Source organism: Aulostomus chinensis, chromosome 22, assembly GCF_037954235.1.
Source record: "Aulostomus chinensis isolate RoL2024-O1b breed Wild chromosome 22, RoL_Achi_v1.0, whole genome shotgun sequence".
NCBI classification, from domain to species: Eukaryota; Metazoa; Chordata; class Actinopteri; order Syngnathiformes; family Aulostomidae; genus Aulostomus; species Aulostomus chinensis.
This window is the reverse complement of record NC_141341.1, coordinates 5708699-5725247: the sequence shown is the minus strand read 5'-3', so window position 1 is coordinate 5725247 and position 16549 is coordinate 5708699. Positions and strand designations below refer to the sequence as shown.

The window sequence follows — 16549 nt, the reverse complement described above, 5'->3', positions numbered from 1 at the left end:
TGAAGGACTCGTGTGTGTGGGGCATGCAGAGATTGGAGAAATGCAGTGAAGGATGCATGTGTGCGTGCGTGAGTGCATGAGCATTCTTCCCAGAGGGGTGATGTGATGGATGGCCATCTCCATGGTTAAATATGCCCTCTGACTAACATCCCAACAAGCCTGGCTTTTTGGCATCGGGGTCCAGTGACCATGTTTGGTAACCCGTAGCACAGGGGTTCAAGAACACAGTACCTCTGCCACATGTGCTTCCTTGAGTAAAACAATGGCTCAAAACCAACTTTGGAGGAAAAAATTTCCTTGAGGTCCACCTCCTGGCCCAGGAGATAGGAACTTTGTGATCGAATGATGTCAGTGATGATTGGATGTGTAGTAGATAACTAAAGTCGCTCACTAAAATAGAAGTGGCTGGTTCCCCTTAAGGTAATTCAAACTTAAAGAGAAGGTCCTTTTCAGTATTAAAAAAAACTTGGCTTGGATCTTGATAAGTTTTAGCTTTTTATCCACTAACAAATATAAACCATGCATAGCAATTAATGTGTGCACTCAAATAGCTTTAGCCAGCATAAGACTCATTGTTTCCTCTTCTTCGAGAGAAAATCTTACCAACAAGTGTAGTTGAAGGTCAGCAACAGTGTTCGCCTGTGGAGTTTCCTCTAAAGACCCAACAAATCTACCAAGAAATAAACCTCTAAAACAGGACACACACACAGACTTGTCCTTGTCCCACATCTCTTTTAGGCTGGCTCTTGGCGTTTGTTCTCCAGAGTTTGAGGCAGCTGTTCCTGAGAGTAGAGGAGGGAGGGCAAAGGATTGAGGGAGGAAGTTGACAGAGATCTCGCAGTAGCCAAGTCACAGCGCTGTGCCTATCACTGCCTATCCCTGATTCATCATGACAGAGACAGAGAGAGACTGAGCAAACAAGAGCGGAGAGGGCATAGAGGAAAAAAACAAAGGGGGGAACCAGAGAGCAGAGGTAGACGAGTGAACACAGACGACAGGGATTTTCATACCGTAACACTGCTGCCATGGCAGTTGGGGATGATGACGATGGTAAGTGTGTGTGTGTGTGTGTGTGTGTGTTTAATCTCATCAGGCTGTGGATGCTGGCACTCGGACAAAGGCTTGTCACCATACGGTTTTAGATTGAAATCAGCTTAATCTCCAAGCACTTTCACCCAAAATGCTCTGGCTTAGATGTAGGTTACATCTGCATGTGTGCGTGAGAGAGAGGGAAAACTGGGGTGTCCTAAAATGTCCCTCCAGCATGTTGTACTCTCTGTTTGAATATAGTTTGTGTGCAAAAACATGTATTCCTGTTACTGTGCAAATTTTTTTTTTGAGAGAGAGAGAGAGCCATGCGGTATTGAGAAGAGATATTTGTGGTTGTGACCTTCAACCTGTGGCTTCATGAGACCCCAGGATATAAAATCGTGCTTAAATGGTTAAAGTGAAGACATTATCTTCCGGTTCTTTGTTTTCATTAACATTTTTCACACTTGCTTTATGTCACAATTCAGTCTGAAGTAGCCTCTTAATTTCACTCTCTCTCACTTTATCTGTTACTGTAGCGTTGGGTCAAGTGTGTGCTGATCTGTGTTGGCAGCCTCTCCATCTTTACTGCTCAGTCTTCACAATTTTTAAGAATCAAGGTAGAGGACAGATGTTTGTCATGAAGGATTACACGTAGCTGTCTTTGGAGCTTTCTGTTACAACAGTATGCTATAGCTCTATTTTGAGATTGGCGACCAAATATATTCTCTCAAGCTATGTTGAATTTTATATTGCGATACATTCTGATAAATTCAACCAAGAAATGGTTTGAAATAACCATCCAGTTAGGTTTAAATCTAGTTGGTCTCAACAAATGAACGGACCTCTGATATTGCACATGGAGTTACAGACTGTAGATGTACGCATGAGGAAATGAGGTGCTGGAAATGGATACATTTGCACTCACTTTGAACAGTTAAAATTACACTTTTGTTATTCTAGAGAAAGTAGCTTACAGAAACAAAATGTTGGCACCAGTACCGATATTGGCTAAATTGATTGAATTATACTCAACCCATCATATCATCCTTTATCAGATTCTATGTACTTTTATTTGGAACTCGGAAATAAAAACGTCTGCATGCTTTGGTTCATGCGGGTTATGGTTGGTCACATTTGTACAATGTAAAGGTTCATATTGCCCAACACCAGCTTAAATTAGATATGTTTAAGCTCCAATGTGCCCTGAAGATTGAAAAATGGTCTTAACTTAATGTTAACATAGTTTGTGGTGAGAAATCCAGTTTTTTGTAAGAAAAACACAACAAACCAAATGTTAACTTTTGTGATTTAATTGTGTACTGTGTGTATACATAGGCGAAAGAGGCATGTTTCTGGTCCTCATTTGTAAGAAAGTAAAGCATGTCAGTGCCGCTGGCGCCGTGGTCTCGCTCTCACTTAATGCTATTTGGTTCTGTCTTAAAATGTCGCTGTGTATCAGAACAAACACACACTGCACGCAGGCCGAGGAAGCCTGAGAGATGGGGAACGTTGCAAACTGACCAACAGTAGCAGCTTTCAGTGCTTCCATAGTTTTTCAGTGATGACAGTGACACACACACACACACACAGACACACTCTCTCTCTCTCTCTCTCTCTCTCTCTCTCTCTCTCTCTCTCTCTCCCCACATACACACACACACACACACACACACACACACACACACACACACACACAGACAGACATGCTCATTCTGCTTCAGTGCATCTCCAGCACTGCAAAGGAAACCATGACCCCGTTTCCAGGCTAGGCTGGTTGCCATGGGAAATCTGTCCTCTGAATATTATGGTTTATCCCCCTCCCGTCTTTGAATTGGAAACTCAAATTATACCTATCCGTGTGTGTCGAGGTGCTTTTTTTTCTCATTTAAGGAGCTCAAGCCGAGCTGGAAATGGAGCAGTCTGACTCTTATTAGGGAATCCAAGCCTGAGCCTCGAGTGTGTCTTTTTATCCTCCTTTTCTGCATCTTTCACTGTCCTAGAAACATCAAGGTGCTTGAAAATGATGCAAGTGGCCTGCTTATATTTTCAAATCAACTTCTATAAATGAATTATCCACAATAATAAGAAAACTCTGTCCAGTGCTATTTTTGATGTGTATATTTGTCAGTTATTAAAAAATGCTGTTAAATCTGTGGGGCTGATCTATACTTCCTGCTGATTGTAAGTCTTAGACTGGTATTAATGTGTTAAAATGATGATGTAAGAGTACAGAATGAATTGATTGTTGCTAGAAGACCTGATGACTTGTGTCAGCGAGCTAAATGGAGATGATGTGCAGGGAGTGATGGCAGACTGGCAGCTGTACAAAATCATTTGGTGAATTAATTGCTAATATTGTAATCTCAAGATAATGGTGTAAGGTTGGATGTCCATAATTCTCGATCTCGTCCAGAAGTGGAGTGTTTAATAAGCTAGGAGACAGGAAGGACCTCTGGTGGAATGTGGTGTTTACTACAGTAATTGCCTCAATATCAGTTTAACAGAGGCAAGAGCATCTGTATTGTTATTGGTTGCCACAACACTTCAAAGTAAAGGCATGAGGCAAAGAGAGTAGTTGAAGAAATGGGGATTACATGCAATAAGCTGTCAATTGTTTGTGTCATTCTTCCCCAACGTGAGGATTTAATTTTTTCATGTATGATTTTAAACAGAATCTTCTTTTTTTTTTTTTTTTAGTATTTATCGTTGTTTGAGTTTGAACACATCCCAACTATGATTGTGTCAAGCATTTTTCATTCTTTTCTTCAGTATGTACACCACCAAGGCAGTAGTACATTTGTGCCTGCTCTTGCTGTGATACTTGTTTTCCTTTCAGCTAGTAGTCATTCTCATGAGTGTTGCTCAGTCAGAGTCAAAATATTTTTGTGTGTGTGTGTGTGTCATCTTTAGCTTGAAACTGTGCTCACTGTCACATGATCCTGAGTGGGAATATGAGGGTTTGCTTGCTCTACTCTTGCTTACAGCAGATTACACACATTTAGCACTTTGATAAGCCCTCAGAAAACATCTGATTATGCCCTCAATCGCATGATTTTTCATCTGTGTTGCATGTGACGACGTGCATGAGACTGTACAGGACTGTTGTGAGGTTAAATGAGGTTTTCGTTGAATGACTGTGACTTTTTTCATTGAACATTTTTGAGAAGCACCACGTAGGCTTGTAAAGACAGATGTTTTGCACTCTTCTTTTACAGCCTGTTTATAATTGAGGGCTGGTTGTGTTGTCTTGCTGTACAGCATCTTTTTTTTTTTATACTCTTTTCAGTATCAAGTCAACTGAATCTGCGGCTAATTTATTCTGTATATTTTTCAAGGTTATCCCATTGTACACGTGCTGTTGTGTTTTTAAGTTAAAGCTCTCCCCACTGATCAGGAAGACGACGCAGCAGCACTGAGTCCAGATTCTTGCTCTATTTGCTGCGTGTAGCAACAAATAGTTGGCTTTGTTTACCTTCTGTTTGTAGTTTAAAAAAAAAAAAAAAGAACAGTGCAGGTTCCACCATTCGATTGAGAATGAAGTGCTGTGTTGGTATGTGCGATTGTATTTTCCCACGTTTGTTACTTAAGCAGTAAATGACCTTAGCAAGGCTGCGAGCAGATCTGAGTGTTCCAGTCGTCTTCCTCTATTTGTGTATCTTCTCCTTCAGAGAGGCACAAAGAAACAAAACATGTCATGTTTTACTTCCATATCCCTCGTCTCTCCCTACGTGTTGATGGTCATAACTCAAGAATTATTTCTGCAGGTATTACAGAGGAAAAAGTGATCAAACATTTCAACATCTATCGTTGCGGGACAAGAATTCATGTCCGTATCTAAGTTGTGTTCTGTCTTCTTGCATCACCCTTTTTCACTAATTTCCTGCAATGGAGAGAGGGAGGAATCTCAGGACTGGAGTTTCCATGGCAACGCCACCTGGTGCGCGGTGGAGTTGATATCGCTCAGTGTGTGTATGTGTGTTCCGTATGTGTTTCTCTGTATTTCAATTTTTTTTGGCATGTACTGCCATATTTTTGGCAATGTGTGTATCCTTAGTGAAAGTGATGCTGCCAGAAAGGCTTTTCCTCCCACCAAACTAAAATTCATTCCAATTTGATCAAATAGTGTAAAGTTGGCACATAAACGGTCAATTCAACAGCTGATTGAAGTAAACTGGTGATGTCTGTGTGGAAGGAGGACGACTGAATATTGTTTTCTATTTGCTTTGCTTCCATATTCGTTTGGGAAGCTGGCCTGTGTAGGTCGTCATAGCAACAGTATATGTGCAGTCTGCTCTCTACATGGGATTCACTCTCTTCTCCACCCCCTCATTTTCTCTCTCTCTCTCTATCTCTCTCCCCCCCCCTCCATCGCCTGCTCTTTCTCTCTCATCTTTGCTCTGCCCTTCACCCAGAGACATTTTCTCCCGTGGGGTCTGACTTGACAAAAGCAAGAGATGCTAACAGTGGTGCTAATCAATGCTTAGACCCCCGTTGCATGACACAATGCATTTTTAATGTTTTATCAGAAAGCAGTTGCATCAACTAAACTGTTTTGTTTTTTTTTATGATGTTAAATGCAAATTCATTCCACCTGAGGAACTTGTTAATAAGGATGGTGATTGGCCCTTTAACACTGAACTCGTCTTGCTTGACCCATAATAGGAACTGAGTTCTCAGGAGTGTAGGATTACATAAGATTGGTTTAGTGAATTGAACAAGACATCATTAAAATTTTGCTTCCCATCAAAATGAGCTAAATAAGATTTGATATTAACCATGAGAACTGTGATGCTGAAACTCATTCTCAGCTAATTACATGATTTTTAAATGCATAATATTTGGACAGTTTATAAAATGTAGCGCTTTAACAGCAATGTTAGCCACAAAACAAGCTGACTGTAAAGATTACTGTGGGGTTCAGGGTTGCCAGACCTGTTAGATGCCAAAAGATTTCTAAGTACTTTTGGAATAAAGATTTGCCTAATCCTTTTCGGCCCCTATAAAAAATGAGGTCTGCATTTAGGAAGGGCTACAGCTTGTAACTCTGTCACATCATTATTGTTGTTTTGTTTTTGTTTTTTTGCATTTTGATTTGGGCTGATTCAGTTATTCTAAGAAATATTCAAATTTTCTTCTCCCATCAAACTTTTGAAATGTACTTAAGTTAGATATCACCATTATGTATTTTGATTTGTGCATGTCAAATTTCCAAATACAACAATTATAATATATCCCATATAATACTATTTGTCTGCAAAGCATCTGTAAACAGTGGCCTTTAGGGAGAGGTTTTCGAGTTGATAAAGTTTTTGGGTGTAGCCCATCACGAAATGTTAAGCCCCAAAGCTTCAGATTACATATAATGGAAAAATAAATGATCTGTGGTTTCTAAATATATGTCACAGCCCAAATGTGTGTGTGAGAGTGGGTTGGTGGAGGCCTCAGATGGAGGGGTGTGGTCTTTCCCCCCTTAATCATCCGTCCTTTGATCACCGATACACCACCCTTTGTTCTTTTGTGTTTGTGGAGAGAGAGAGACGGAGATGGTGTATGGTGATAGGGACTCTGTGTTTTTACAGGTTCATGTAGAATTATAAATAGATGTTGTTGATGCTGTGAGTGTGTGTGCTTGTTAGAGAGAGAGGGTGTAAAAGCAGGAGTGTGTGTGTTGTCAATAGTAATGAGTTTAAGTTAGCTGGTGTGCCAGGGACACAGAGAAGCCCTGTTAATATTCCTGGGGTGTCTGTGTGTATGTCGCTCTCCCTTTCTCTCTCATCACACACACAATCACAGTCCTGCCTCCGCACTGGCTGCAACACCATGATGTCACCTCTCGCCTGATTGGCTGTGAGGCTGCTGAGGGAAGGAGGAGAGATACGGGGAAAGGGAGGGAGGGAGGGACAGAAGATAGAGAGGAGTGAAAGAAAATGCCGGCACTTGTTTGGGTGGAGGGCTTTTCGGATAACAATGTGAAGTGTGTGTGAGGTGAGTTTATGTGTGTTGGGGTACGGCTTGGAGAAGAGGGGGAACCCCATTACAACACCCTCCCAGAAGCATGAGGCGACTTATCTGCCAGCGGATCTGTGACTGTGAGTGCAGAGGTGGACATGGGTGTGTTGATGTATGTCGATGGCTGCATGTGTGTACATATTTCACATTAGATGTATAAAGCTGCTTCTTTAAACCCGCTCAACATTTCCAGAACTTGACACGATTGGTCCGTTGGTCACGGAGAAACATGTGGATCGTATGTCCGCACATGCATGCCTCTTATTGATTGTGCATGTTGACTGTGTATGTGTAGGTAAGGTGATAAATGAGTCGAGGTGTAGGGTGGTGGCTTTGGCGCATTTCTCCACAGCTTGTTGTCAGAGTGACTGAAGCGCAACTGCATTCCTTTGCCAACAGTTTGATCTCCACAGTCCCGATGTCTTGCACAAGTGTTTTGCCAGGAGATGCTGATTTGAGATGCTGCAGGTTTTTGTTGCGAGCCTCAAGTCTTAAGTTTTAATGCTAGGTTAGATTCTGCTAGCATGCAGATTAATGTTTTGGTTCTGTCAGTCACTGTCAGGGTGGAGATGTCAACTATGTAGCCCGTAGAAGTGATCGTTTATTCAGGGGGTTTGCTTTTTCATCCCCAGCAGCAGTTTGTTTTGTAATTAGTATTGATTTAGTGATTCCTGACCAAGCTCTTCGTAGAGGACAACCTTCTCAGTACTTCCCTTCTCATCTTTGCTTCTCTTGCTACCATTGTTGCTGTTTCCAACAAACATAAAAGGAGTGCATCGTGTCTAAGATGCTGTGATGTGCACTTGATTTGTTTCATTGACATTTTTGAACCCTTGTAGTATCACTCGATGTTGACCTTTAAAAAAAAAAGAAAACTAGTTTTCTTTAGACTCTTTAGTTGTTTGTTTTATTTGTTGAATTTATGATTTGTATTTCTGTTATGAATGAAAACGGTACATTCTGCAGACTGTTTATAGCTTCTGTTGCAGTTAATAATTGACAGTATTTATTTTGAGTTATTGTCAACCCTCTTATAGTAACAACACTTGTTTACTGCCAAAAGTTTGACCTTCTTCTACACTCAGGATGATTATTCTCTCCCCTTTCCTCGCTTTCCAGATCGTAACTTTGAAGATGACGACAGCGTGGATGGGAATCGTTCTTCCTCAGCCCAGGCCTCCTTCAAGGTCCCCAAAGTTCCCAAGAAGCCTGCTGAGTCCTCTGCTGCACGCAGGCCTAGTGCTACCGGTGGAAAGCTAGGTAGATAACTCCCGTGTCCAGATCATAACTATTCAAATTGACCTTGTGTGTCCTTGGATGGTGTTTTTCATTAATAGCAAGTGAACTTCATATCAGAAACTGATGACTTGTGGAGATGTGCCTCCTTTAGTGACGAGCGGAAATGAATTTCTACAATGTAGGAGTTGCTTAATCACATTTCCCAGGATTTTTCATTGGTGCTTGGACCTGCTGTATTTCCTATTTACAAATGAATGATTTTAGAAATATTCAAGGTCTTTTCAGACCCTTCCAACAGATTTGAAACACCAGTCTGCTACTGGTTTTGTATTGTTTGGATTTATTTGATCACATTTTCATAACGTATTTGGTAGCTTGCTCTTGGCAATGCAGCAGTTCATGTTTTTAAAACCATTTTTTTTCTTTTTTCTTCATCCTTAAAAAAAAAAAGGAGTGCAAAGTAATTCAGTGTGTTTTCTTTCTCCAAGTTTTGTTGTTGTTGTTTTTTTCCTGGCCAGTAATTTAGTCCAAATTTTATAAGCTACCCTGACCACTATTTGAGGAAATACGGTATTTATATATTCTTTTGCATGTACATCGCAGACATTTATGATTTGGAAAGCGGTGGGAGACGACACCATTTTAACTCGGGTGTCAGCGCACGTGGTTTTTCTCTTGACTTAATGCATATGATACTATTAGAAATAACTGATCTCAATAACAAATGTTCCCTGTAATTTTTTCGCAAGATTTGATCTTTGACAGCATTTTATTTTTGGTCACAGAATCGGGGCAGACTGAGGTGCTGCCAGACCAAACAGAAATACCTGAGTTAATCGTGACACGCTGCGTTTAAGAAATCTCACTCCATTGTCATTTGCGACGTATCTGAGGCTGCCTTGGATGCGTGGTTGATAACAGACTTCCTGTTGAGAGCTTCCTCTCTCCCTCCAGCTAATATGGCTTGAGTGTTATGTTTGCTTTGTCTTTGTATGTATTGATTTATCCTGTCCTCTTCTCTATTAGTATAAAGCTCTGTTCCCACGATCATGCAGTCAGTCAATTTTGACTGCTGTTTCTAATGTATCCGTGTCAGCACTGTTTATCACACACTCGTATATGCGCACAGACACACACGGCTGTAAGTGTTTTGCAAGCCAGCAGTATGTCTTAGTACATTTCTCTGGTGGTTGGAAACACAAGACTAAAATCTTTACTTCGATCATTACTGTCTTGGATCGTTGAGCAGCTGTGAGAGGGATCAAGTGCATGCTGGGTAATCAGACACAGAACTACACGTCTAAGACTTTGACCTTATTAGGTTTGATTCACTCACTGGCCTCTTCTGTCATTGACTTCTTCCTTTAGTGTGAGTGAGTTGTCCGGCAGGTCTTCCTCTATATGGAATTGGATTCCATGATGGCAATGATGGGAGGCACCATTGTCCACATTTGCATATAGATGACCGTACGCCCACACACTCTGGCAGCACTGGACAGCACAACTCACGACAGAAGAGAGATGTTTCAGTTTGCCAATAACTGGGGGGAAAAAAAGTCCCTCTCTTGGAAAATCAAACACCACATTTTCCACTTGTAATTTGAAAATGATTTGTTTGTTGAAATATAAATCCGAAATTTTATTCTCTCAATTTTGAGCATGTTAGCTTTCAGCATATGATATCTCTCGTTAAATTAAATATTAACCGTTTCATTTCCTGAATGTGAAAATAGTGAGAGGTGCTTTCGTGAACTTGCTGCCACCACTTTAATCCCTGAACTGAGGATGGAGTTTGGGATTTGGCCACATTGAATTTGCCCAGTTATCCAAGGGCCAAGTAGGAGGGCACACCCACGGGATCTTGAATTAATTGTTGAATAGTACTATCATAGCAAGGTTCGCTGCGGTCAATAATCGTAGTAAGTCTTCATTTGGAGCAGCGACACTGACCACACTCGATGCACCACAGAAAAACATAACCGTGTGACATATTTTCTATTTTTCCACTGTAGGTCTTGATCTATGTCACACTGAGATGAAGAGAATGCTTGAAAACACCGCTATGTGCCGCTGACCTCAATGTATCATCCCAAGTGTATTTCAGGCTTTAGAAATTTATGTTTGAACAACATTTCAGATCACAATTGTGGTCACCAGTGTGTTCACAGGATTAAAATGTGCAAATGTACATAAACTGAAATCACCAAATGTTGGTTCGAACACCCTAAATACAGTCAGCAGCCCTGTACGTCCACGTGTTCACAGCAGAAACATGGTGGAGTCGATGAACTTGAGAATTGAAGTGCTGTCACCTTTTAACAGTTGCATTTATCTGTAAATAAAAACATGAGTTATCTTTCTAGCATTTATGTGAGATATTGTAGATTTCCACTCACACAAAAAGTGGTTCCTTACTTGTGACATTGAAACATTGTGTTCAAGGACAGTGGAAATGCAAATTGTGACATCACCATATTTCCACGTCGTTCATGCCAAGAAGTCACAATGCCGCAAAAAAAAAGTATATTATTTCAAATTAACGATCCCAGGAATGGAGCCACATTCCATATGAGACGAGCAGCCTTGGACAGCACCCACCACCCGCTGCTCCTCTTCCCTCTGCCACATTGGTGGGAACAAGCAATCTACTTGTGACCCAAATATACTATTGATCCATTTCTCTACAAAATTTTCTTTTCTCTGAACTGTCACTTTTTCCCCGACTATGCCGGTTAAGTTAACAGTTCCGCCCCATGTGCAAAATCATGTTGTGATCCAAAATGTGCACAGAGACGCCTTTGTCAGTGTGTTTCTGAGAGAAACCGGGAGTGGTGCGAGGAGAATTTTGATACCTATTCTAAATCACTGAAACACAGAGGATCATTAAGTTGTGTTCAGTGCTGATGTTGTTGCAGGTGACCAAAATAAATCATTGTTTGGAAAATGCTGTATAACCTCAACTCTCCGCCCTTTACCCTCTTTCTTACCCTCCAGCCTCGTCCTCTCTGTTTTTATTATTCTTATCCCCGTGGATTTTCTGTCTGTCTTACCTCTCCCTTCTCCTGCTCCAGTCCCAGTGAGGGGTTTTAAGGGGACGTGTTCCACAAAGCTCCCATCTCCCTTAGTGATCTTACTCACATTACTGCCAGAAAGTCCATTAGAGACACAAGTGCATCCCACTGCGCTGATTTAAGTTTGTGTAGAAATCCTGATATGCTGCAGGCTTAAATCCCAACGCAACAGTCTTAACACAAGCACATGTTAATTGCCTGCTCTGACTTCCTAGTGTCCAAGGAAAGTGCTGGAGCAGTTGATGAGGAGGACTTTGTTAGAGCCTTCACAGATGTCCCTACTGTCCAGGTAGACTCATACAAACATTCACAGTTGCTTGTCCTGCACGTCAGAGCTCTCTTTCAACTCCTCACAAATGTACTCCTTCTCAATAACTCTGCAGATCTACTCAACAAGAGATCTTGAGGACAACCTGAACAAGATCCGGGAGGTTTGCTCCGATGACAAACATGACTGGGACCAGAGAGCCAACGCTGTCAGTAGATTCATCCTCAGCAGTGTCTCTTTTACCACAAACCATAAACCTTACTGCAGTATTTAGTTGTTCATTTCATCATTTATTATCATGAACTTTTTTACAGCTGAAGAAAATCCGCTCCCTGTTGGTGGCGGGCGCTGCCAGCTACGACTGTTTCTACCAGCACCTACGGCTACTGGATGGAGCCTTCAAACTGTCCGCTAAAGACCTGCGATCCCAAGTGGTCCGGGAGGCCTGTATCACTGTGGCGTGAGTCTGACTAACTCATACTTTGGAATGTTTGATTTTGCACCCAGAAGGATCGTGCAAAAATAGTAGTGCAAAGCACAAGGACACAATGGCGTGGACAAAATGTCTCAAGCTCCTGTACAACAGAAAATAGATTACACCCAGTCAGTTTTTATCTTCTGTGTTTATAAGATCTTTCTTCGTGTGTTTTGGCCTGTACCTCTGTGTAGCCACCTTTCATCAGTGTTGGGGAACAAATTTGACCATGGAGCAGAAGCCATCGTACCGGTCCTGTTCAACCTCATCCCCAACTGTGCCAAAGTCATGGCCACCTCTGGTGTGTCAGCCATCCGCATCATCATACGGGTGAGAATTTGCACATCTACATCACTTCAGCAGGTATTTATTTTCTTTCTTTCTTTTTTTTAATCATTGTTTACCCTCCGTTTTACATATTTCAGCACACCCATGTCCCAAGACTCATCCCCTTGATAACCAGCAATTGCACTTCCAAGTCTGTGGCTGTTAGAAGGTGAGACGTACAAAAAAAAAAATCAAACTAACTGGTACAAAGTCAGGGTTTGATGGTTGTCATGTAGTTTATGATAATCACATTAACTTATGTTATCTCCAGACGCTGTTACGATTTCTTGGACCTTCTGCTTCAAGAATGGCAAACCCACTCTCTAGAGCGGTGAGGACTGACGGCTTTGAGTGAATGGTTGCTCAGCACTGAGACATCTCATATTTCAGCCTGTTTCAAACCTGATTCTTTACATTCTGTGCACTTTTTAATCTCTCTTTGCTCACTCACTCAGGCACACAGCAGTTCTGGTTGAGAGCATCAAGAAAGGAATTCGAGATGCAGACTCAGAGGCCAGAGTGGAGGCCCGCAAGTAAGATGCATGCAGACATTTTTTTGAAAATACACAAAGAGAAAGACGAGCAGTGTTAAATATCCCTTGATTCTTCCCTCACTCTCACTTTTCTTATCATCTTCATCTTTCCTCCAGGGCCTATTGGGGTCTGAGGAACCACTTCCCTGCAGAGGCAGACGCATTGTATAACTCCCTGGAGTCATCGTACCAGAGGACCCTTCAGTCTTACCTGAAGAGCTCTGGCAGTGTGGCCTCGCTTCCCCAAAGTGACCGCTCCTCATCCTCCTCCCAGGAGAGCCTCAAGTAATCACTGCACTACACTCCTTCTCCTGCCATCACAGTTCCTTTCAGAGGTCTGGGCTCACTTTAAGGTCTTGAGGACGAAAGAGTATTTGGTAGTCAGTGGTGCAGCAGTGGTTGTGTTTTTAGACATGAATGTCAACACTGCTGACAAAAGCTCATGTCTCCCCAGTTCACGTTTGCTCTCCAAATATCTCATCTTAGCTGCTTGTGCTCATCCTGTCTGCAACACCCAAGAGAATTGTACCTCCTTACTCTGTTAAGAGTCAAAATTCCCACTAGAATCATCCTCAGGTGTCGATGCATTGCAAGTATGCAATGAGTTTCCTTGCAAATGTTCAATGGCAAACTGAAATTGGAGCAAAAGTAGAAAGATGTTCCTGCTACGCGACTTCTAACTGTTCCACTTAGAACCTGTGGTTCAGATAAACATGAATAAATCTCTTTAATCTTGTTTAAGATACAGACAGGTGGCAAATTAAACCAAAAACCAAGATAGTCTTTTAGCTTGGTGTTGGCCCTCTTTCTTTGCAAAAATGATAGTAACTTTGCTTCAAAGATAATGCGCTCTATATATATTTATTGTCATTGAGGAATCACTCAGCGTCTTTGTGTTATGACTGCAATTTTGTGTTTTTTGGAGGGGCGTTTGTCGACTGACCCTGTTTTTCTCTCACTTCTGTCAGTCGGCCTCTTACCTCTAAATGGTCAGCAGCTCCAGGGCGAGGTGAGTTGAGTGTACGCACACTCAAACACACACACACACACACACACACAAACAATTACACGCTCATTGTTGCGAACACGTGTGCGAGCGCTCTCAAATACATTAGGTCATGCTCACTGTCCTGCCAAAACACACATACTGTACGCTACATTTCCCACATAGCCATTTCCCATCACGCTCATTTACATTTGCTTGTGTCCAGTTCCTGACAGCCACATCCTGTTATGTTTTTTGTTACAACACATGTGTGCACATGGATGTGTCTGGCTGTTGGTGTATTTCTGTATGGTATCAATGTGTGCACCTGTAGTGTGGTGCTGCATGTGTTTGTGATGTATATATCCCTTCATCACCTCCCATCCCCTCTCCAACACACTCCTCCTCCTCATCCTCCTATCCCATCAGTCCCTGTGGGTTCAAAGGGTGGGGTGTCGTCAGCCTCCCTGCAGCGTTCCCGTAGCGACGTGGATGTAAATGCAGCTGCAGTCGCTAAGCACCGGCACGTCGGACAAGCCAAGGGAGCAGGCCGACTGCCCCCTGGCTCCTACTCTTCTCTGGGTAAGGGCCCTGTCAAGGAAGATGGCCAATCAGTGCAGCCGCTTCTTAGCATGTGATCAGCAAAAGGCAGGGACTTCTCAGATCAGCTTAGAGGTAGAGCCTCTGATGAGAAGTAGGAAGTCTCTTTCTCTAGCAAAACCCGCCAAGAACACACACCTACACACACACACCTTTTCTCTCTCTCTCGTCCGTGCTTGGACTGCCTTCCTCTGCCCCCTCTTACTCTCCTCTCCTGATGCCTGCTTGTTACCTGTAAATGTTTCTTGAATGTGTTTGGTGCATGTTCTGTAGATGAATATCATCCTGTGTTTTGTCTCTCTCAGTAACAGATGTTCTGTGATTAACACACACTGTACTCCTTTCTTCTCTTTTCTCCTCTCCACTCTTTTCCTTTTCTGTCTTACATTCTTATCTTTTCTTTTTTTTCTGTTTCCTGGTTACTGCTACTTCCTGTTTGATTTTTCTTCAATTCATTTCCCTTGTTTTGTTTCCTTTTGTATCTTCAACTCCTAATCATAATTTTATCGCTCCGTTATTTGTTTTCCCCTTCATTTCTTTCCTTTACTTCCTTCTACTCCTCCTCCTCTCTCTCTCTCTGCTCCTAAAGATGATGCCTCTGATAAAACGGATGGTAAGATCATCTCACTCTGCTTCACGGGCAATAACCCACTCATGCTTTTTCTTTTTTTCTTTCTACTCTTCTCTCCCACCCTCCTCACTTCATTCCAGTCCATCTTAACTAGCTTTGTTGCAGTGTGGCCACAGCGCCCCCTGCTGTCCGTCTCTCACATGCAATCCCTACTCGTATCACAACTCTACCCATCTCATCAAATGATTTAAACATCCAATATCATCTGCTTTAATCCTCTTGTTGATAAAGGAAATAACGATCCATCTACACCTGCATTAAAGCGCATCAGTCAGCTATTAAGCTCTTATAAGGGTGTGCTATATTATTACACACCTCTTAGATCAAATGTAATATTTACAACCTGCTCCTTTTTTGTCTGTCTGTAGGGCCCAGATCAGACAATGGTAAGATTGTGGTTAGGTGGCTTGTATGTGTACGCAAATCTGAAGGATGTTCTAGTCCTGTAATTAAATTCTGTATTTTACATCACAGATCCAGTTCCATCATGTCGTTGGTTATTTTCTGGGCTGAGAGTATGTGGGCAGTTGGTTGTGGATCAGATGATGTTTTTCCTCTAAAGTGAATGATGTCATTGAAGTGGGTTGCAATTAGAGGAGAAACAGCTGTCAATTATTAAATTGGCATGAAGGATAAAGTGATCTACCAATGTAGTTAATTGTTATTTGTGTGGATTAATTGGGGCCTTACAAAGAACACAAACAAACACGTCAAATTCTTGGGGAATTAAGTTATTTGCCATCAACCCTAGAGCCACAGGAGAGGATGGATACCGCTGACCACTAATTAGCATACAGAATGGGCAGGTTATTATTGCCAGTCCAAAGCCACCAAACTGACGAGGTTCAGGGTCTTGGTTTGTCCAGACAAAAGTAACCATCCTCATCTTCTGTTACAAAGTCGGTCATGATTGTTGGCAGAAGTCGTTCTTTTAGTTGTCAGCAACAGTTTTATTTTATCTGCCAAAGTTACAATGGGGCTTTTGAGCTTCTGCGTGAAATCACTGCTTCCACTCATGAAAGAGCTGCTATGTTTGTGACCGTAAGGGTATAGTATCTCATAATTGTAAGCTATTTCATGGTGAATGTTGCGCACAACCCCAGTTATATTAATGCAGAATAAAACCATTTTAGGAAAAGGTGTATTGGATTACTTTGACTGAGGTACACTAACCTGCACATCCACCGTGCTAAGCTAACTAGCGGTCAGCCAATAGCTGTGAGTCTTCCCCCTGACACACAAGGGTGTCTATCTTCTTGTGTGGCTCTGGAGAGGAAGAACAATAAGCTATTTTCATAAAAAGTTCTTCTCAGAAAAAAACGAGATGGATAATTTTTTGGTAATGTTTTATGTTGACAGATAAAACAATCAATTGTTGG

General features: G+C 41.9%; 1 protein-coding gene across 1 annotated transcript in view; it reads left to right on the top strand.

Annotated features, from left to right (window-relative positions):
• Positions 1 to 16549, top strand: part of clasp2 (cytoplasmic linker associated protein 2) — a 54046-nt gene that overhangs the window by 18553 nt on the left and 18944 nt on the right. The window contains exons 9-21 of the mRNA XM_086193126.1: positions 8161 to 8301; positions 11567 to 11640; positions 11735 to 11827; positions 11934 to 12079; positions 12289 to 12424; positions 12520 to 12590; positions 12693 to 12752; positions 12877 to 12954; positions 13072 to 13239; positions 13923 to 13963; positions 14369 to 14521; positions 15129 to 15152; positions 15539 to 15556. Coding sequence (XP_086049252.1) covers positions 8161 to 8301; positions 11567 to 11640; positions 11735 to 11827; positions 11934 to 12079; positions 12289 to 12424; positions 12520 to 12590; positions 12693 to 12752; positions 12877 to 12954; positions 13072 to 13239; positions 13923 to 13963; positions 14369 to 14521; positions 15129 to 15152; positions 15539 to 15556 — 1203 coding nt within the window. The remainder of the gene's footprint in view (positions 1 to 8160; positions 8302 to 11566; positions 11641 to 11734; positions 11828 to 11933; positions 12080 to 12288; positions 12425 to 12519; positions 12591 to 12692; positions 12753 to 12876; positions 12955 to 13071; positions 13240 to 13922; positions 13964 to 14368; positions 14522 to 15128; positions 15153 to 15538; positions 15557 to 16549) is intronic.